This window comes from Haliotis rubra, unplaced genomic scaffold, assembly GCF_003918875.1.
Source record: "Haliotis rubra isolate DU_JTF1 unplaced genomic scaffold, ASM391887v1 Scf58, whole genome shotgun sequence".
Lineage (NCBI taxonomy): Eukaryota > Metazoa > Mollusca > Gastropoda > Lepetellida > Haliotidae > Haliotis > Haliotis rubra.
In genome coordinates, this window is record NW_025767279.1 from 2,697,053 (window position 1) to 2,718,308 (window position 21,256).

At 41.6% G+C, this 21,256-nt stretch overlaps 1 protein-coding gene across 3 annotated transcripts in view; it reads right to left on the reverse strand.

Moving 5' to 3' along the window:
* The window catches only part of LOC124254666 (phospholipid-transporting ATPase ABCA3-like), a 29,210-nt gene that overhangs the window by 7,121 nt on the left and 833 nt on the right, over positions 1-21,256 (reverse strand). Inside the window, exons 2-17 of one of the 3 annotated variants that reach the window (XM_046688510.1) lie at positions 17,920-18,135; positions 17,407-17,663; positions 16,392-16,629; positions 15,718-15,891; positions 15,092-15,273; positions 14,814-14,942; positions 14,302-14,431; positions 13,663-13,817; positions 12,529-12,684; positions 12,115-12,325; positions 11,281-11,530; positions 10,531-10,724; positions 8,998-10,005; positions 8,051-8,266; positions 3,904-4,400; positions 3,240-3,427 (exon numbers count right to left, since the gene is read on the reverse strand). In XM_046688510.1, coding sequence (XP_046544466.1) covers positions 3,240-3,427; positions 3,904-4,400; positions 8,051-8,266; positions 8,998-10,005; positions 10,531-10,724; positions 11,281-11,530; positions 12,115-12,325; positions 12,529-12,684; positions 13,663-13,817; positions 14,302-14,431; positions 14,814-14,942; positions 15,092-15,273; positions 15,718-15,891; positions 16,392-16,629; positions 17,407-17,663; positions 17,920-18,135 — 4,201 coding nt within the window. Of the gene's footprint in view, positions 1-3,239; positions 3,428-3,903; positions 4,401-8,050; positions 8,267-8,997; positions 10,006-10,530; positions 10,725-11,280; positions 11,531-12,114; positions 12,326-12,528; positions 12,685-13,662; positions 13,818-14,301; positions 14,432-14,813; positions 14,943-15,091; positions 15,274-15,717; positions 15,892-16,391; positions 16,630-17,406; positions 17,664-17,919; positions 18,172-21,256 lie in introns of all 3 variants that reach the window. The other 2 variants (XM_046688512.1, XM_046688511.1) reach the window with 2 other exon arrangements.

Below are 21,256 nucleotides of genomic sequence, written 5' to 3' on the forward strand. Positions count from 1 at the left end.
GCGCATGTCAGAAAGTGTCAAGATAACACTTGCCCACCATCCCTCAATCCCCTAACACAAGGTGCCACTCACGATGACACAACCGTTACTGGGGAGTTTGAATGGGTTTTTGGTATTAAACGAAAAAACATGACGGCCTTTAACATAATATTTCGCAAGTGACGAGAAACATTTTTTGGTTTTTATGGCTATATTTAAAGTATATACACTAACCAATACTATGTTGTCGCTACTTCTTCAACACTAATTCTGTACTAATACAGGGCGAAGTATACATCCATAGACAACTAAAACGACCGTAAAAAATGTTATGCACTGTCCAGCAGCCGCGAATATAATGTGTCAAAACTTGTTAGGTAGTGACAGGATGGTCTGGTGTTGCGTCTAAATACGAAACGGTAATGGCGTCTGAGCAGCTACGTGTGCAATCAGCACGAGACGATCGAAGATCCTCCTGGTCAGTGGATGACCTTTGCCACCAGGACATGATGGACGCGACATACCAGTTGTCATCAATCGTCTCAACCTCAGGCAAATCAATGAGGGTGATCAATCTTTCCATGCGATCGCCGTTGCATGAACAGTTTGACATGGAGTTGTGCATTCAGAGATTGAAACCTATGGACATGGAGAAATATCCACTGGGAGGATGACAGCAAGTTCTTACTGCGTGTACGGCAGGTGGGGGTAGCCTAGTAGTTAAAGCGTTCGCCCGTCACGCCGAAGACCCGGGTTCGATTCCCCACATGGGTACAAAATGAGAAGTGCATTTCTAGTGTTCCCCGCAGTGATATTGCTAGAATATTGCTAAAAACGGCTCTGACAGTTGTAACAAAATATTCATGATCTATAATATATGCCCAAATGCTAAATGTTTACAACAGCCTTTCGATAATCCTTCTACTCCCAATATCACAAAATAATTTGTAAGCTCTCTGTTTCTTTCCGGATGTTGTTGCATGTTAAACTCCAAAATGGTAATCCTTCCACTCGCATAACGTAAAATAATAGTCTGTTTTTGCAACCTTAATTCTCTTGCAAATTGTTAAAAAGACATTCTCTTTAATCAACTTAATTCATTTACTCATGATACGAGCATAGCTGTAGCCGCCATAGCCACTTGCAAACCACTAAGCAAACATTCTCCTTCACTAATTAACACTGTCACGGTATGTTGACCATGCGATGTCGACACTCCGGGTTTTTTGTTTTGTTGACGGTTAGGAACATCCTATTTTTCATTTGTCGACAGATCGGGCTGAGACCATACTCGCTCACTCACTCTTGTTGCGTCACTGACGTGTGTATTCGGTCCTGGTGCCAGGGAAACTCCACACGGTACATTCGTCTCACAGTCCCCTCTATAGAGGGTCGGTTATGATGTGGAGTGTTTGTCCATGACTACAAGCTGGACATGGTCAGTGTACAAAGGAATCTGAAGGGTGACGATACTTGAAGGTACACCCGTACAATCCTACATCCGATCCTTGAACATCTTCGACATCCAAGAGCTGCTGCCGGATTTGGTAAAAGAAATGGCTTGTTTGTTTGTTTGTTTAACGCCGCAATATCCCAGCTATATGGTGGCTGTCTGTCAGTAATAGAAACTCGACCAGACAATCCAGTGAACAACAGCATGGACATCGAACTACGCTGTTGGGATACAACGACACCAGTCAACGAAGTCAGCGAGCTTGACCACGAGATCCCGTCAGTCGCCACTTACGAACAGCATGGGTTACTGAAGACCAATTCTAACCCAGATGTTCACGGTACTTAAAGGAAATAATAAAATGATAAATCACTGCACAGATAACACGTACACAGTGAGGTGAAATTGGGTTTTACGTCGTGCTTGAGAATATTTCGCTCATATGACGACGTGCATGCGTGTGTATGTGTATGTGCGGCTGCTTGTACTAGCCCAGACTGAAGCTGGTTTTATAGTGCTAGCCCCCTGAGATACCATGCTGCAGTGAAGCATGAATACCCCACTCAGACACAGTATACTGACTCCGAGCCGACCAGTCCTTGTTGTACCCATTAATGCCGAGCGACAGGCAGGGACCAACAAGTACCACATTTTAACGTCTTTTTGGTATGACGCGGTCGGGGATCGAACCCGCGACCTTCCGCTGTCCGGGCGGACGCTCTAACCACTACACCACGGAGGCGGTCACGTATACAGTGACGTATACAGTGATGCAGATAATAGACTTTTACCACAGTAGTAAAACCATACAGCACGGGTTATTATGCTGACAAACCAATCATCATGAATCGAGAATTAGAAACTACCCATTGTATCCTGATACAACCAAGGCAAAGAACTCTGCACAGCGGCTCCGACCGCATATCGGAAGTGATGTTTCCTAAATCACTGAACTCACAGGTATGACCCGAAGAGATGGGGACCATAAAGAGGTCAATAAAGGATTAACATTAATCTGTCTTTAATCAAGGAACACCAAATGATGCAGTGCAGAGGTGATTTATTATCGTACCACGCGTTTCAGATATAGGATATACATATCGATCCTGCTTGCACTCGAGACATCCGCATGGCAAACATTCTAACATTGATTTGTTATCAAATTACCTGAATTTATCAATATTATATCAAATTGGACTGTGGCAAATATCAGAGTCAGTGTTTTCGGTGGGGGTTGGTATCACACATGAACATACTTTCAAGGTCTTGTATTGTAGCTTTTGTTTGTTTGTTGTTTAACCTGTTTAACTCCGTACTCAGCAGTATTCAAGCCATATGACGGCGGTCTGTAAATAATCGAGGCTGGAACAGACAATCCAGTGATCAACAGCATGAGCATTGATCTATGCAATTGGGAACCGATGACGTTCGTCAACAAGTCAGCGAGTCTGACCACCCGATCCCGTTAGTCGCCTCTAACGCATGGATTACTGAAGATTAATTCTAACCCGAATTAACATTACCTTCACTGTCGTCATACTTTCAGCGCTGTGGGACGAAGTGGGATATAACCAAGATTGGGCTAGGTTTCTGGATACTCCCCAACAACAAGGAAGAGACTACACCAATGAAAACACTATTTAATTTGTCTAACTGATTTCTGTTTTAACCGAAATCACTACCTACAGACCACCCTCCAAACCTCACGTTCTACAAGACACATGGACCTTGAATATTCCGGTTCATGTAATAATGTACCTGTCATTATCCAGTACCAGGGAGCAAATGGACGCGCTTGTTCACATACCTGTATTCCTGTGTTGGGATGTCGGCGTAGTTGTGCAGCATCATGATGTCCAGCAGCTTGGTGCAAACGTCGGCGATGCTCCTTTCTGGAACACCACGTAGCCGGGCGTACATGGCGAGAGTCTCTCGACCGGTCATCTGGTCAATCAGGGCGTCAAACTGGGGACAGTAGCCCATGTTCTCCTGCACCTGTGGTGAAGATAATGAATTCAATAATTCAAAGTTGTTTGCAGGTTACCTTGGGATGAGCACAATGTGGACCCAGTCGAGGAAGTCGTAAAAACCATCCTGTGAAATATCTGGAGCGGTTAAGGTTTGGAACGGTAGTCTTGTAGTTGAAGCGCCGCTGACTCTCAAGCCGACAATGGGGATAATGTAGCAAGCCAATGCTTATAGTCCCGTAAGGTGGCTATAACATGGCCAAAAGAGTCGTGAAACTGCGGCTCTGAATAACTTTCACGCATCTAACCTTGTTAAACCATAATGCTTACAATGGTAGAGTAACAACCACGGTTGAAATCCCTTGTCGCAACCCTACATTTAGCGTTGCCCTTATTAGGAGAATAAGCGATAGTGGATAAAATGCCCTTCTTGTAGGCCCTGAATGACCACGAATAGAGGGTGATACCAACAGGTTTTTTGAGTTGACGATATTGAATATGTACCTTCTTAGACTGATTCCTGATGTCATGCTTCCACAAATAAGCATTTCCACCAGTGACCATCACTTCTCCCGTCATCATCCTGAACGTCGTCGTCTTCCCAGCACCATTTTGACCCAGGAGACCAAAACACTCCTTCTCCGCAATGCCTATGTTCAGATGATCCACTGCCACAACGTCCCCAAATCTCTTGTACAAGTTCTTCAGGACAATAGCATCAGAGGAACCGGAAGCTGGGTCTGTGACATCGATGCGTCTGCGCTCTGCAGACACGTCATCGTCTTCCGGAACTGAACCATCGAGGAACCGTTCTCCGTCCTCCATATCGTGACCCCCACTGCAATATGCAATCTTCTGGGGAATTTGGTATTCAATCATTAAAATGACTGACATGTAAAAGAATCCATGTAGGACAAGCATTAAGATGAAACGTCCAATTCCTGGCAATTCCCACTGGAGAAAATCGTCTGAAAACACTAGACAGTCGTTACCGCAGGTATCTGAAAGTAAAAACAAGAAAGGTATCTGAATTTCAAACCTCAACGAGTAATAAATCATAAGCACATATGAAACGTCATTGCTGTAGAATGTTCTATATCATGACGATTATTCAGTATTATCATTATGCTATGTTATGACAAAACCCGTAAAGATCAGGATTAGAGTTTTGTCTTCAGCAACCAATACTGGTTGTAAAAGGCGACTAATTGGATCGGGTGGTCAGGCTCGCTGACTTCGTTAACACATATCACCGTATCCCAGTTGCGTAGATCGACGCCCATGCTGTTGATCACTAGATTATTTGGTCTCTTTACAAACCGCCGCCATATACCTAGAATATTCCTGAGTGCGGCGTTAAACAACTAATAAACAAATACATTATGACAAATGTTTTGGACTCATTAATCACCCAAGTGATTACATTACCAATCCATTCTACTTTCAAAAATTTAGCGATGATTTGTCTCTCGTTTGTGAGATTACTTTGATTGGAGAGCTGTTTTCTACATCATGCTATTCGATTCGTGCTCGGGAAGATGGATGGCCTGGACGTCTAACGGTACATATTTCGCTGTACAGAGCTGTTTCCATGGATACGCTTGAAACTGATGGTCGTGCCCTTATTACGCTTCGTGACCGCCAACACCACACCCGTGTGTTTATACACAGACTTTCCTTACATTCTAAAGAGAGGAGTATTAAAGCAGGTAAAAAGGAATTATAACTCACTCAATTGGGCTCAGAACGAAGCTATGGTGGCAAGTAGGTCCAATGTATTTTTTTGTTATGATAATACGGACATATTGAAACATTCCGCTTTTAGCTCATCCATTAAATATCTAACGTTTTCAATATTTCTATTATTATTCAGTTTGCATCTGGATCAGAATTATCTTCAGTATTTTAATATACAATTACTTAAAACACTGAGTCCAAAACCGAACATAAGGTATTCTAAGCAAACATATGTATCATCAGTATAGACCAGCCAGCTGTGGGATAAAGTATAGTGTGATTCAGTCATGACCTGTTTGGCAATGTGAATGGGCCGCACCCTGTCATGAGAGGCTGATATCTTTGTACGCAGGTATGTGTAAACCCAGTGTTTACTCAGTCAATTATCTGTCTTGGGAGATTTCGCGAGAATGTGTAATTGACTTTATCGACGGCGGTTTGCGGTCTTGATAAGTAGGTCAGTAAGGTCACATCGACGCGACTGTCTTATCTGTATTGATAGTGTCGTGGGGTTCTGAACCCACGGCTTGCTCTGTGTTGACTGAAGCAACCCGGCAGTTACTCAAGGCAGTTGTGCAATTGGAGAGTAATGGTCAGGTGCTTGTATGAGGTCAAACTGTAATGCACACATGACACAAAAACATGTGATTGTTATGTTCACTGATGGCTGACTGTGACACGTGAAGTACGTATATAGAACGTCATTATTTGTATTGTGGGGAGGTGGGATAGCCTAGTAGTTAAAGCGTTCGCTCGTCACGCAGAAAACCCGGGTTCGATTCTCCACATGGGTACAGTGAGTGTAGCCCATTTCTGGTGTCCCCTGCTGTGACATTGATGGAATATTGCTAATGGCGGCGTGAAACTACACTCGCTCATTCACTAACTTATGTATTGAACAGGAATATATCTCTGTAGGAGAGAAACACTGTTGAAAAACACTGTTTCTCTCCTACCATGGCATCGGTTTGTTGTTTATTGTTTAACGCAGGACTCAAGCTATATGGTGGTGGTATGTAAATTATCGAGTCTGTACCAGACAATCCAGTGATCAACAGCATGAGCATCAATCTACGCAATTGGGATACGATGACGTGTGTCAACCAAGTCAGCGAGCATGGTCACCCAATCCCGTTAGTGGCCTCTTACGACACGTATGTGTTGCTGAAGACCAATTTTAATTCGGATCTTCACGGGTCTCCAACCATGACATCTTCTACTGTAAGACATATGGTCCAAATGCACTAGTTTTATATTTATCACACCAGGGGTTCAATTTTTTTTTAAAAAGCCACTTGCCAAAAGGCAAGTGACTTTAAGAAAGTAACTTGTTCTGACTAATTATCCACTTGCCCTGATTTTATGACATAATTATGATGATGTAATTATGAAAGAAGAAATCAACATCGTATTTGATGTTAATGTTTACTGGACTATTTATTGGAAAGTGATAAATAGCAAAGGAAGATAACTCTACTTTATTATCATTGCGAAATTTAATAGCTACGTTTTGAGCAGATATGAAATTAAATCAAAGTTTATTTGCAGTTTGAAACCATAAGTGGAAATTATCTAGTAGCCCACGGACAAGTAAGATACCATTATTTGATTGCCCGAAATGAAAACTGACTTGTCCCGGGCGTCGGGCGATGGGATTTTTGAACCCCTGCACATACACTGTTCATGGCACAGATCGTTTCAATCTCACTCTATATGTCACTACTGGAACCTCAGCATTGAGATTACCGTATATTATATTCTCATACTTAGGCGTGACAGAATTTCATTCCCAAATGAGAAAAGTGATATTTTCACTGCAGTGACAGAAATCTGATATGGTCATTGCATTAGAAATATCGCTATGTCATGACTCTGACCAGTATCTTGTTACACAATACAATAAATGGAAATGTAAACATATGCATTTGACCAGCAAGCCTGAGCATCGGATTACCAACCGACAGCGAAGAAAACTCGCACCGAACTCTCATCGAGGAGTCTTGTTAAAATCATGTTTGATCATTGTTGCAATGTTCATGGCCCCAGAAATAATTTCCAAATGTTTGAGCTGTAAACATGGAGCATATTGCCACATGTAACGAATAAATGACGTAAATAATGTCCGATGCCATTTTGACTTGTGCCATGTGTTCATTTTTTGTCAGGTGAACAAATGACTTGCCACTGCATGTGTTTGTAACCGGTGCCATCTCTGGGCAGGATATGCTCACCATGGTATGGTCACTATTTTATAGCATTCATAATGATATATCCTGAATCTGACACGGGGCATTTCTTATGACCGTGGAAAGGATTTTATGTCTCTTGAATATATTACATTGACAGAACTGAGCAAAAGATGAAATAATAGTAGCAATATATATACTTTTGGCATGACGTAAATCGTTAAAAGTGTATCAGGGATGGCAATGTTTTACAACGCTTACTTTCTATTTGAATTAACCTTGATAAAATGCATACACGCACTCTCTCTCTCTCTCTCTCTCTCTCTCTCTCTCTCTCTCTCTCTCTCTCTCTCTCTCTCTCACACACACACACACACACGCAAGCACGCGCACACACATACATTCATTTGACGTCCCTCCGGTGAAGTATCACAATGAAGCTATATTTTAGATATATCTCTTTGCTTGCAAGAAGCAGAATGTCAGAAAATATATACGGTTCGGCAGTAATTTATAACTATCATATCGGTTTCAGTCTTTAAACAATCAGTAAACGCTATAGTATTACGGGATTACCGGATCCTGCTCGCATAAGGCATTGTCAGATCCACACTCGATGGTTCACAGGTCACCGGTGCATGGCATGAGCATACTGACACTATTACTTTTCGCTTTTTTTTCAGAATAGAAATATTTTTGACAGATAATCTAGACTAAATTGAACCTACCTTGGCAGCAAGACATGACTGTTCCTCGAGCACACTCCTGTATGTAGTTCTGTTCGGTGCAGAAGGCGTGGTTGTTATAGTTGATGTACATTTCAAAGAAGGTCATGCCGAAAGCATGGTGTGGTAACAGGACCGTGAATATCCAATCCAAGACTTCCAGCACCGAGCCGGCCTTGAACATTGTCAGGAGGAATATGATCATCACGCTGAACATTCCTACAATACAACAATACTTAGTGAGTCTGCTGGGGTCTAGCTGTGATGAAAGATTCGCCTGAACAGTCCCGATGTTGCTTGACCAAGGATAACTATCGGGACGATGCTTCTACCTGAGTAGCGCATCCTGGCTCGGCTAAAGTGCACAACTCTTCCACGTGAAACTTGACATTGGTATAATAAAACGATATTGGCTTATGTTTTGGGAAGGTTGGGGAGGATGAATATTTGTTTGAAGAATATTATTATTCTGTTTTACAGCTTACAGCTTGTTTTGATACGAAGTATTTTTTTGTTTGCTTTTTTTCAGATGTGGTAGCACTGTGGGGTAACCGTTCACCAGCAACCGTAATTGTCTGGGTTCGTTTACTTAGATGGGTAGAAAGTATGAAATATTGTTTTAATGGTGCTGGAAAAAGAACTCTCTCACTCAAGAGGCGGTGGGGTAGCCTAGTGGTTAAAGCGTTCGCTCGTCAAGCCGAAGACCCGGGTTCGATTCCCCACATGGGTACAATATGTGAAGCCCATTTCTGATGTCCCCCGCCGTGATATTGCTGGACTATTGCTAAAAGCGGCGTAAAGTTATACTCGCTCACTCACTCACTCAGTTCCTGTTTACATTTACATAAATTGTTAAGTAGCCACTCAAACTGGTGACGTATTAAAAATATGCTTTCAAAAGCATGACTGCTATGTAGTATATAATACATCGACAATAACTTCCGCCATACCTGTAACGATGTTGAGAATGATGATCATGGCCATTCCAGATGCAGGAACTTTGAATAAATACTGCAGTGTGTACATGAAGGGGAGTACTGCCCAGCCATACACCACGAAGATGAGGAACACAATACCCAGTCTCCCGTCCTCAACATAGGCTTCCGACTGGAATGCAGCGAACACTATCAGGAGACCAACACAGGGAATCATGTAGTTGATGAAGTCCCAGGCGAAATTCGACATCCAGAATACAAACGGCCCAACTCCACTGACCACCTGAAGATGCTTCGCGCCAACCTGCCTCTCCTTGATCAGGAAATGTACAAAGGATGACGTTAGGAAGGCCATGCCAAAGATCAAGACGAAGGAAATCCCGAACCCAGTTCCAGCTCCTGCTACAAGAGTTGTCCGAGAACTGTCAGACTGGTTTTGCGGAAGAGGGAAGTTGGTTGTTGTTATGGAATGATCTGGGGATGTGAAATATCTAAGGATCCCATTCAGCAGAGATGACAAAATTATTGGTGGTGTGTGATATGGTTGACCATTGTAGTGGCCACGAGCGGTAGTGTTTGATTCAAATTCTGCAGCAATTATGTATTTCACATCAAATACAGTCACTCCAATGTCCTCGACCGTGGACAGAAAGTAGTTGGACATATTCGTGAACGTGTCCAATTCCACCCATTTTGGTTTGTTGGAAGTTCTATCGAAAAGGCTGACAAAGTTGCTGGTAAGATCTGTTGTTAGTTGTACTGGCGGGCTTCCGTTTTGGTAAGGGACAATAGTGTTGTTAAACTGTCTCATGTCCAGAGTGATAGGTCCTTCGTCCTTTCGACCGGAACCAGAGGCGGTAAGGGCTGCGAAGACTGCAATTCCAAAGATAACAGGGATGAAGAGTTGCATCATCGTCATGAACTTGTTCCTTAGAGTCAGGATCATTTTCTTTATAAACATTCCTCGGAATCGGGATAGCTCCAGTTGGACACCTCTCACTTTGTGAAACCCTCGGTTGAAAGCTGGAAGAGAAGACATTCAAGTTGTAGAACAGTATTTCAGTTACTTCTTGTTGCGCTAGCTGCATTCTAGAGGTGTTCCCGTGTGATGCAGGTCTTGGGTGTTTGATGGGACCCACGGTAATTGTTCGGATGAACAGAGAAGCTTAATTGGTATCTAGGATGCGAAAATGTGGTTACTGGTTTCAGGCCCCATACTACCATAAACAATGTTATTACAACGATAACAATGTGTGATTGCGAAACAGACGGATATACCTTTTCCCACCCATTAGCTGCGCCGTTCCATCCAATAGTAATAATAATAACCCAGTTATCATACGCTCACCCATCAACGAGATACTTGCTAAAATGAGTCTATATTATGGGTCTCTTAATAGACTCAGAAAAGAGCAAACAGTTTCGTTTCTTGTGTTAAAGAGCCCAAACGACATGGTGCACCGTACAAAAAGGTTCTCAATCCAAAACATTTCGGTTTGTCGGTGACGGGACAAAATGCGTCATGATTATGGCCAGTTAATCACAAACCCAGCAGTTTCGCGTCGTCTCCTCGTCCAGATAAAGCTCCATAGGAACCCATGTTTGAGAGACCAAATCCATTCTCGTCGGGTTCTTCTCCAGGGTGTTCCATAGCAGCGTTAGTAAAACCTTCACTGTTCACGATGCCAGCTGTTGTTTTTACCTTCAAATCAGTCTCTGAATCGGACGGTTCCACATCGACTCTGTTCACCAAAGTCAATTCATTACTTCCAAACCACTAAATAGATTGTAATGTTACTTCAATCATTTTATGTAAGTTGCGTTTAGAAGCTGGTAAGATGAAAAGGAACGAACTTTATGGATTGACAGCTTCTTTAGAAAATTTAATCAACCGCATCTGTTGCAATAAAGAAGTTGTCAATCCATAAAATCGCAAAAACGTGGGCCTCAGTCTGATCAGTCAAAATCTAATTTCATTTGATACCTTAAATCATCATGTTTTTACTCACAATAACTTACGTTTGAAAACAACCTGTAAACAGATGCATGGAACAATGCCTTCGGACAACCCTTTAGAATTGTGTAATGTCGATATTGGAACAACAGCTTATCGAGCCTGATGAACGCGATCGGTTCAAACATTGAAATAAAAGGTATCTAATGTGCAAATAAACTATTATATAATTCAATGTTTAAAACAGAGTACGTGTATCTCCTCCAAAACCATAAAACATTGCATCATTACACATTCGATACCAGATGTTTGGATTCGATGAAACTTTAACATATTGCTCTTACTTCAAGAACACTTCTTCCATCGTGGTTGCTGTCGTACCAAAAGAGGAAATGCCCAACTCCCTTCTTCGTGTTTCAATCTCATTGAAGAGAGCAGCAAAGTTAGCTGACTGGTCATCAGGCAGCAGGTAGGAGAGTTCAGCATTGATCTCACTCTCCATGACTGCTGTAGGGACGTGCTGCTGGACAACTGCCGTCACTGACGCCACCTGACAGTTGGGTTCCTTCACCATCACCAGGTGGTAGCCAGCTCCTGGAGATGGAAAAGATGCATAGTATTTCATTCCAAAACAGGAAGAGTAATTGTTGCAATTCCAGAGTCTTTAGCTACACATAAACGTGGCAGTGCCCGCAACGATGACTGTTAGACGGGCTCGGGGATCAGGAGGGTATCCACGGACGAGTTTGAGACAAAAGAAACGACTGAATTTTTATTTTAGATTTAATAAAACCATTGATGTGATGATATTAATATCGAGTCAAGATGTTTGAATAAATGATGTCAAACAAGTGATGATATCAGTTGAGCAGGATACGTTGATATATGACGATTCCCGAATGGTTGTCACCAATCTATTCCTAGTATTGGCTTCCTCTTCAAACTTTGCCGAATGACCTCACAAAGAATTCAAGTTGAATTTGAAGTCACCAAATGATATAAACATGACGTTGCAATGTAAGGAAAATGATCTAATATTGGAATTGCTTTATTTTTGTTCATGTGACCTTTGATGTCTTACTCTGAAGACCATACTTTCATTCAGGTAGACAAACAACAGTTCCGTCTTCAAGTGCTAGTTATATGTCATCACAAAATACTGTAACCGGATATATTACCGTACAGTTTCTTCAGGAAGTATGATGTCCCACAGCACTTGACCACCCCTTCTGCCATGATGGCGATGCGGTCACCCAGGAGGTCAGCCTCGTCCATGAAGTGAGTGGTCAGAAGCATGGTCCGGCCCTGCTTGTTCCTCTGAAGGATGTCCCATGTCTGTCTTCTGGCTGCAGGATCCATACCGGAAGTAGGCTCATCCAGGATAACGATCTGAACACAGAAGAAGAAGTCATCTGCCAAACACATCCAAGTGGATCAAGAGGTAGACTAAGACAAACAATGATGCCTTCATAGTGTAATACACACATACACTTTGAAGACATACCGAGACGCTTGTGAAAAGACATCGAAGTGTCGAAACAATGACGTCCGAACTATGTTTAGGTCAACTGTAAGAGTCTGACTCAGTGTACCTTGGACCCTCCGATCAGGGCAATGCCTACGGACAGCTTCCTCTTCTGTCCTCCAGACAGGTGTTGAGACTGTGTATTTCTTTTAGAGTCCAAGCCGACCTGGCTGATCATTGCCCTGATCTCAGCTTCTCTGCCACTTTGAGGGCATCCCTTCAGCTGAAAACAAAACAACAACTTATCATTGGTAGGCCGAGGTATAGTTGTTTTTTTTGTATGTTTACCGCTGCACCCGGTACTTATATTCCAGCAACATGACGCTATAGGTAATCACCAGCCCATATCGTGATTTACACCATAAGCATGGTCAGCGAGCATGATCAACTAATCCCACTTGTCGTCCCCTACGACAGGCATGAATTGCTGAAGACCAATTCTAACCCTGGCCTACGCTGATAGGTACAGAATTTATATTTTTCGCAACGTTTCTGCCCCTTCCTCAAGAACTAGCCCTGAAACGTTGTGAAAGATATATCAAGAAGTTGTTATCCATAAGATTCAACAGAACTAGTTGCAGCACAACGATTTTACAATTAGGTTGTCATCACAGGTCAGGGATAAGTTGGGGGAGTGGTATAAAACGCGGGAGCATATAGTAAAATATAAAATAGTGAATTACACCAAACATCATCTTGGAAATGTCTTCCACACATCAACCATGAGAAGTTTGTGAAAGCGACACTGAGGCTTTAAATGTGTTATCCTGATAATACAACTTGGTATCTACAATGTGAAATGTAGGTATATTGAGATATATTTGTAGATCGCAAAGTGAATACGAATTTCACATTTATCACTAACAGCATGGGGGCTCAATGCCACTTTCTAAATTGCATTTCGTATTCGTAGCTTTCGGAAAGCCGTGCCAATTGTACACTTGTCAGAGGTGTACACAAAGAACTGGGTACTATTTTGTGGAGCTCTCGGTGGCTGAGCCTATTTGATCGAGGACTGTGTGAGCTGGCTTTTAGGTGCCTGACTCTTTAGGTGTGGGTTCGAATCCCGGATGGGACTCCTCACCACCAAAAGCACTAGTATCTGTTCTTTACTGAGGCAGTGTTATCTAATTTATACCGTGTTACATCCTAAAACCTACACATCATATACATGTTTCAAGGTTTGACAGAGGCTACTCACATTAGCGAAGAACTGCATGTGCTCCTGAACTGTGAGAGTATCAAACAGGATGTTGTGTTGAGGGCAGAGACCTAGACTCTGCCGGACACTCTGGATGTCGTTGTTGATGTCGTAACCGTTCACAATGGCGGTGCCTCCAGATGCAGGGATGAAACCTTCAAAAATCAAACATAGAGATACATTGTTTCTCCTCCCAGTGTAGTGGAGAACTAAGGATGCATCATGTGGTTGTGTGGAACCTCTGATTTGAAGATCGCACGAAACAATACGGGTGGATGAAACAAACAATACGGGTGGATGAATAACAAAAGACCCTATGTTCCAGGCATGTGTATATCAAGACACAAGATCCACATCAGCAGCAAGTGAAAGACGATAATTCTGCTTCAAACCACAACAGGACGCAACAAACAAAATTATTTACAGCGTACCTCAAACAGCATCTGGCATATTCGATTAGTGGTATGTGTATAAACTTATTTTCCCTTATGTAGCTAAAAGAGAAGAGCATTTCACGACGATGCTAAGCATCCCGGTATTCACTACCAGGATCTATCGTGGTATAATCCAACTCATCATTAAACGTGCATGGTAAAGTAAAGGCATATTCTAATACCTAATGTACAAAACATACCGTACCTGTAAGAACAGACATGGTTGTAGTTTTCCCAGCGCCGTTGTGACCCAGGAGAACAGAGATCTGACCCTCGAACATGTTGAGACTCATCCCATCCACAGCTACCTTCTTTCTCGAACCACTACTAAACACCTACAACGACACATTCAGTGTAACATTTCCGCCCAGTAGTTCCCTTCTTGGTGGACTGGGTCCAGCAGTTTGGAGAGAAAAACACGCATGATGACGAATGGTTTGTTTGTTGTTTAACGTCGCACTCAGCAATGTTCCAGCTATATGGCGGGGGTCTGTAAATATTCCAAGTTGGACGAAGCAATCTAGTGATCAACATCATGAACATCGATCTACGCAATTTTCATTCGATGACATGTGTCAACCAAGTCAGCGAATTTGACAACCCGATCCTGTTACGCCTCTTACGACAAGCATGGGTTGCTGAAGACCAATTCTAACCCGTTCTTCACGGGACGGTCACGGATGAATCACAGACAAACACATCCGAGACAGATGTTACCTTTCTAAGGTTTCTGATGGAGATTCCAGCTTGCATTCCCGTTGGCTCCTTTTCAAAGTGCGTACTGTCTTGGTTCGTTACGTCGAAATCATTAGGTTTGACCTGGTTTGAGCCACACCAGTACGTTGCCTAGGAACAAGATTCATAACATTTTAAGGCGTATCTATAGGAACGACATCAGGAAAATAGGCCTAAAGTGATGGTGCATTTCCTGGAAAAGTCTGACTAATGTTCAAGGTAACATGGCAACACTATGACCAACAATGTCAAGTACTTACAGTGAAGAGGAAGTAGAATGGTTTCGGTACACCAAACTCCCCTGGCCAGACATTGTCAATATACCAGGTGATGAGGAGATGAATTGCCGTGTCGCCTAGCAACATCAACATGGCGTCCAGCAGGGAGAAGTTGTCACTTTCCGAGACGGGCTGGTCGAAGTTCGACCACTGTACACCTACACCTAGTTCACAGAAACAAACAACATCATCAGAACAGATTGAATGTTTAGGCACAGCAGAACAAATGTTTAGGTTCTAAGATAAGGTACACTTTCGTTTAGGCTTATGAAGTATTCTTCTCAGTCAACCATTTGTCTTGGGGTACTGCTATTTTTCATTCCGACGTTGGTTATGTAACAAGGCCCAGTCTCCAAAATTAAAGGCAATAATCAAAACATAATAATGAAAATTATATGAAGAAGAAACATTACGAAAAATCGATTTCTATAAATATGTGTGCGCATCGTACAACAGGGAACGTTGCTCATAGTAAATACACATAGTTAGCTTCATAGCTTCAATAGTTAGACAACTTGCAAGTACCCGTGATAATGCAGACGTGCGGTTAATACAAAATTACTTTAATGCCCATTATCTTAAATTAAACCAATAGGAATGCTTCTTACCAGTGCCTTCATATAAACCAAAGACGTTAGCACCCATGCCGATGGCAACGTTAAACAGCAGACACGAAGACAGCTTCTGGGGTCGAGTCATGTCGGTGTAGATGGTTTGAAGGTAGAAGTACGGGCAGTATGTGATGAAGTAGATGATGGCGGAAACCGCTGAAGCAGTAGTGGCTGAAATAGATGAGGACATCATTGAATATAACTGACTTAATGGATGAGGACATCATTGAATATAACTGAATACGTGGATGATGAAATTGATCGACCGTAACTCACTACATGGTTGATGGAATTCATTGAATTCAAGAAAATCGTGGGTGATGAAATTCACTAAATAAACTCACTACGTGGGTGATGAAATTCATTGACTATTACTGGTTGCATGGTTGATGGAATGTGCTGAATAATTCATAAACATGGCGTAAGAAGCAAATAACGATATCCAGACTGTGATTCAGTTGATGTCAGCGTTTGTCAACGTATCCAAAGATCGATGCTCATGATGTCAGTCATTGCATTTAATGATCGCGATTATTCAAAGAGCGCCGTCATATACCCAGTCGAACACTAGAGGGGGGTGACAAACAAAAACAAATATATTTGTTGGCACCATACCATTACCAGCTTGTCTTTTGGCGCTGTGGTATTTAACGGGAATATTGGTGACTCACCTCTATGTGTGAAGGCGCTGATCATGAAGCAGTAAGATATGATGGCCACTCCGTAACAGATGAGGAACACCATTAAGACAGACGGGTCGGAGTTGGCGAGGACGGCGCCATTGCCACTGATGTTGACACCACAGGCCACGGTGTAAATGGCCGAGAATACCAGGATGTAAATGAAGATGGTCAGAAACCAAGACGCCCAATGAGCCGCAGCACTCAATCCCATCAGCTTCATGGATTCCTTAGAATTAAAATAACAGTATATAAAACAATAACGCTAGAGAATACCCAGTCTTGCTAAATACTATCTTCCAAGACAGACACTGTGCAGGGAAAATCATGAGATCCCTTAAAATCAATGATGGCACCGGGATACACGTACCACACGACAATCACACCAAGAGTCTCATTTGGCCCTCAGGATCTGTGGAACTAGGAATTGAGTAAAACTTGGTAAATTATCGGATATGAACTAGACTTTTACTTCGACAATCTCATACATTGGGTGTATGACAACAATTGAATGAGTCAAGTTACAGTTGTCGAAAAGGTTTTTTAGGATGCGTTTCTAATATCTGATTATTAACAAGTCTTAGACCATTTCAGGTTTTCACAAACACTATAAAGCGGTTCCCCTGTAATGAGATTTTACAGTATTAAGGAAACTCCATAACAGTTTTGACGGCATTTCGGGAATCGCTAGAAATCTACACTGGCCAACCAGGTGAGTTTACCAATTCCAATAAACCAACTGCTTTAGGAGCATCTTCAGTTGTACGGCGTTCGAGACGAGGCAATACGCTAAGCATATATGTGTATCAGAAACATATTTGATGTTTGTTTCGAATAAACCAGAATGGAGTGAAAAAGCAACAAAATCTTGAGAAGTATTTCGCGAAAGCACCATAGAGATCGAGATCACTATATTGTCGCCCTGGACCTACAGCTATACCTAGATTCTAATGCTTAGATGTTGCTGCGTTTTGTCTCAGAGGATATATCCCCCTGACTGCCTTACTTTCAGTTTCCTTTCCTTTTCATACACAACTCCCTTTGTGGTCTGGATCGCCATCAGGATGAAGCTCATCATGAGAAGCACTGGAAACATGATCTGCAGCAGGGACGCCATCCCATCCTCTCTATACGGCGGGAACGGCATGCGCTGGAGGCGAAGGTCAAGGTTATCGAGCAGATCCGAGGCACTAGTGTTCCACTCCTTGATGATGGCTTCGTCGATTGTTTTTTGAAGAAGGAGGAATCCTGTTGATCGATAATCTGGGAAAACAATTGGAACAGACATTTTACCTTTGTCTGTCCATCTGTCTATTGCATTGATATGTTTCAGGCTACTTTCAATGGGTTTAATGTCAAGATTATTGCGCGTATATTGCGGCAAGTCCGGACCCAGTTTAATATGGACGCCCCAAACCGGACACTCTCTGTGCTGGCAGATTTTCCTTGACCCACTCTATGTTAAACGCCGCTGACAAACAACGTCGTCCTTTAACGACCTTTCCCCCTCAAGACTCACCTGGTGTCCCATCCCGGGGGGCGTTACTCCCTGAAAATGAGGTGATGGAGTCTGTGTTCCAGTCTTCCATTTTGGGGCGCAAACTGTAATGGAGCGACGTCGGCAATGACGTCGCTGTGGACGAGACGTTGAATTCTACAGCGTAGGTGATGTTGGCAGGGTGAAACTTGTAGTGACGCAACATCTCCGTCGGAGTTGCAAACCCCATCACCGTCACTGGAAGTTGCAACGTTCTTTTCAGTTAGCTTTGTTCTTGTTTCAGGAAGATGAAACATGGTACATAAATGGTTCATAGTGGTATCAACATCGGTAAGTTTCATTTGAAATAACTTTTTTTCCAATGATATCTGTGAATATTATGGATAACACCTGAGACCATCTACTATATGGTCTCTGATAACACTGAGTGTAATTAAGGGGAATTTCTTTTTCTCGCGCGTTGGACAGAGATTTTATTACTACTTCATCTGACGTGGTGACTTTAATTTCTGTACAAGATGAAAACATGCCTCCGAGGTTTGTTCGAACATCTAAACACAATGGAATGGGAAATCCCGAGGACCCAATATTTGACGACTGCCTTATTTTCTATTCTCAACAGGCGCAGGCCTTTGTTTTGGTTTGCAGATCCCAAATTTGTTATTCCTGCAAGGATTATCGGTTCCTTACTGCCATCTGACAACCATGAAACCATTCGAAAAGGTATGAAACGTTGTTTGTCACCGGAAGTACTAAGGTCTCGCGAAGTGCCGTAACCTACTTACGGGCCCTATTAGCTGTTTGTTTTGTTTTGGTTTTTTTCTTCACCTCCTTCCTGTATTTGTTTGAAATCCTTAAATAAAGTTAAAAAACAGATAATCGCATTGTTATCGTAGTAATGACTATCATGTTATAAATTAAATGGACATTTTTATAATAGCATATCGACTCGTTCAATGAAATAAGCATAAATAAGCTACATGTTTTGTTTTGTTTTGTTTTTTGTGAGAAGATAACAGTAATTGGTGGAGTCCAGAGAGGGCGTGTCGATTAATACCAAGTTAACTACTTATCAAGGATAATAGTAAATGCCCTCTTGATTGCCTATTGATTAAAAATGCATCATCTCAACATTCACCTACCCTGTGTGTGAGTGAGTTTAGATTTACGCCGCTATTAGCAATATTCCAACAATATCACGGAGGGGCACACCAGAAATGGGCTTCACACATTGTACCCATGTGGGGAATCGAATCCGGGTCTTCGACGTGACGTTAAGTTCCATTGTTTCTATTCTTTTATGCGAGTGAGTGTCCTTCTGTCGTGATGTGTTTAACTGCCTGTAGTGAGTGAGTATGGTTTTACGCCGCTTTTAGCAATATTCCAGCAATATCAGGCGGGGGATACTGGAACTGAGCTTCACACACTGTACCCTTGTGGGGAATCGAATCCGATTCAAATCAAATTAAATAAAATCTCTTTTATTCCAGTACTGAAGAGGCCACAGGCCTATAGTACAAGGTCTGATAGCAATAATGGCATACAATCACAATGTTTGCAGGCGTTGTTTTTCTACGTACAAAAGCATGGTGGATATACATACCAAGTCTGCGAACATAAGTTGTATCATTAGAGTTCATTAACAAATTATATTTACACGTAGTAGGATATGTATGGTAACATTGCAGTAGATATTTTGTTCTTAAATCTGTGGTAAGGACATACCAGCAAACATTGGAACTCATCTTCAATTACATTATTTTAATGTACAAAATTTGCAAAATCTGTTTCCTCTTAGAGTATGATAATATCTGCCCTTTTCGATCATAAGATCATGTGAAGAACATCTACATCTGGATAATGAAACGAAGAATTCTCTGAGAATAATATCGTGGAGGTATGGCTCTGTATTTAAAATTAATTTAAAACAGAATTACAAGTACATGTACTGTAAAAAAGTGGATTTTGGCGACTGTACTAAAGATGAATTCCAGGTCTGAATGTACATATTGTTTAATCTTTGTGATAGAGCATTATAAAATGACTTTGACCAAGTAATCTTTTATGACTAAAATACATCAGTAAAACCACAATGTAAATTTCTAACTTTCTTTACCCAATTTGATTTTCCGTTAGTGTCGAACAAACACATCATGTTATAAGATTTCTTGGGAAATCTTGATACAGTCATATCCAAGAGCTTTACCCAGCATTTGATAACATTTATCTGTGCTTCTAGATAAAGTGAGAAGCGACCTCATTCACCATAAATCATCACATTTGGACTATTTAATGTAACGTTTTTACTAGCGTTCAAGTGAACCTTTTGCACTGCTTCCAACGAGAAAGCCCCAAACTTCCGCCCCATATAGCAAAATTGAGTTATTTGTTGTATCAAATATTTTGAAATATGTTTTGAATTTACATGATCAATTTCTTTAAATTTCTGTAAATGCCCATAAAAACCTTTCGTCTCTGTACAACAGCACTATTTGCATGGTGATACCATGATGACGTTTGGCAAAATGGACACCTAGATATTTATACCCTTTAACAAGTTCTAAGTGTTCTCCGTTATGCAGCCACTTTTCTGATTTAGACAATTTGACGCCATTCTTAAAGACAACAACTTTCTTTTTTGCATTTACATTCAGCTTAAATTCAAGGCAATGACTTTTCAACAAGGTAATTAGTTTTGTACACCCTTCAATGTACTTCAGAACACGATGACAACATCAGCAAATAATAAGAAAAATACCTTAACAATATCTAGGTGCAACTGAATACCATCTGTACAATATTGATACACACCTGTCGCTTATTCATTTATAAAGAACATGAACAAAATGGGCTTAGTATACAGCCTTGGCGTACACCGATATTGAAATTAAATATTGATGACATAACACCATTATAATGCACATATGCTTTCACACAAGCCGTGCTGGGTGAGCAGCTTCCACAATAAATTCCTATCAACTGAATCGAATTTAGTGGCAAAATCTACAAATAAAACATAAAATCTACCGCCTTTACGTGAGATATAACGCTTACAAGGTTTTGGAGAATGAGCATTAGTGGAATAACCCTCTCTAAAGCCTGCATGCTTATGATTTATAAATTCTATTTTAAATGCAGATAAGCAAACGAGCCTTTTATTAATTATACACATGAAAACCTTACTGAAAGTACTAAGTAATGTGACAGGGCGGTAATTATTATCCCCACCCTTAAACAGTGGAATGATAATACCGGTATCCCATGCTTTTGGGATGGTTGCATTTTCAAGCATAATGTTGCCATTACTTGTAGGTAAGGTGTAAGCACATCTTTAGCGTGACATAACCTAATCAATACA